Genomic DNA, 607 nt, shown 5'->3' with positions numbered 1-607 from the left:
TATATATATAGATAATACAGATTGTTTATTTGCATTTTGCTTTTGTTTTATTTGTTCGTATTGAAATGATTATGCGTTGTACTCCACACTGCTCCTCTTCACCATCTTCTAATTTCTGTAATGTAGCACATAAACCCACCAAAGAGATGATGTACATCAACTGGGCAGAGCAGACCTGTGATATGATTGATAGACAGTACCGAGCTTTCCATGAAAGGGTAAGATTCTTAATACGAACATCCTCTGATACACACTTGTCTGGATAATAGCTTATCTGTTTGAAGATGGATGGGGAAGCTGATGTTGTTGTTGTTGCTGCTGCCATTGCTACGATTCCTTTTGTTGCTGTTGATGCTGTTGTTGTTGTTGTTGGACTTGACTTATGACACTGATGTAATTGATCAGACACTAAATAGCAACCTACAGCTCCAACTGTTTTGGATAATTTCCTTTTTACACACACACACACACACACATAATGTGTGCGTGTGTGTGTATATATATATATATATATGTATGTATGTATGTATGTATGTATGTACGTATGTTTAATTTAAAAATAGGATAAAATCTCTATAAGAATTTATCAAGTAGTATATGTGTATAT

General features: G+C 34.3%; 1 protein-coding gene across 5 annotated transcripts in view; it reads left to right on the top strand.

Moving 5' to 3' along the window:
• LOC106873221 (methionyl-tRNA formyltransferase, mitochondrial) overlaps positions 1-607 on the top strand; it is a 60,214-nt gene that overhangs the window by 37,978 nt on the left and 21,629 nt on the right. For all 5 annotated transcript variants that reach the window (XR_008265935.1, XM_052974352.1, XM_014920477.2 and 2 more), the window contains exon 8: positions 127-218. Coding sequence is in view for 4 of the 5 variants with exons in the window: in XM_052974352.1 (XP_052830312.1) it covers positions 127-218 (92 nt within the window). In the remaining variant the exon portion in view is untranslated. The remainder of the gene's footprint in view (positions 1-126; positions 219-607) is intronic.

The sequence above is a fragment of the Octopus bimaculoides genome, chromosome 18 (genome assembly GCF_001194135.2).
Source record: "Octopus bimaculoides isolate UCB-OBI-ISO-001 chromosome 18, ASM119413v2, whole genome shotgun sequence".
Taxonomy (NCBI): domain Eukaryota; kingdom Metazoa; phylum Mollusca; class Cephalopoda; order Octopoda; family Octopodidae; genus Octopus; species Octopus bimaculoides.
This window is presented reverse-complemented; position numbering and strand designations above follow the sequence as displayed.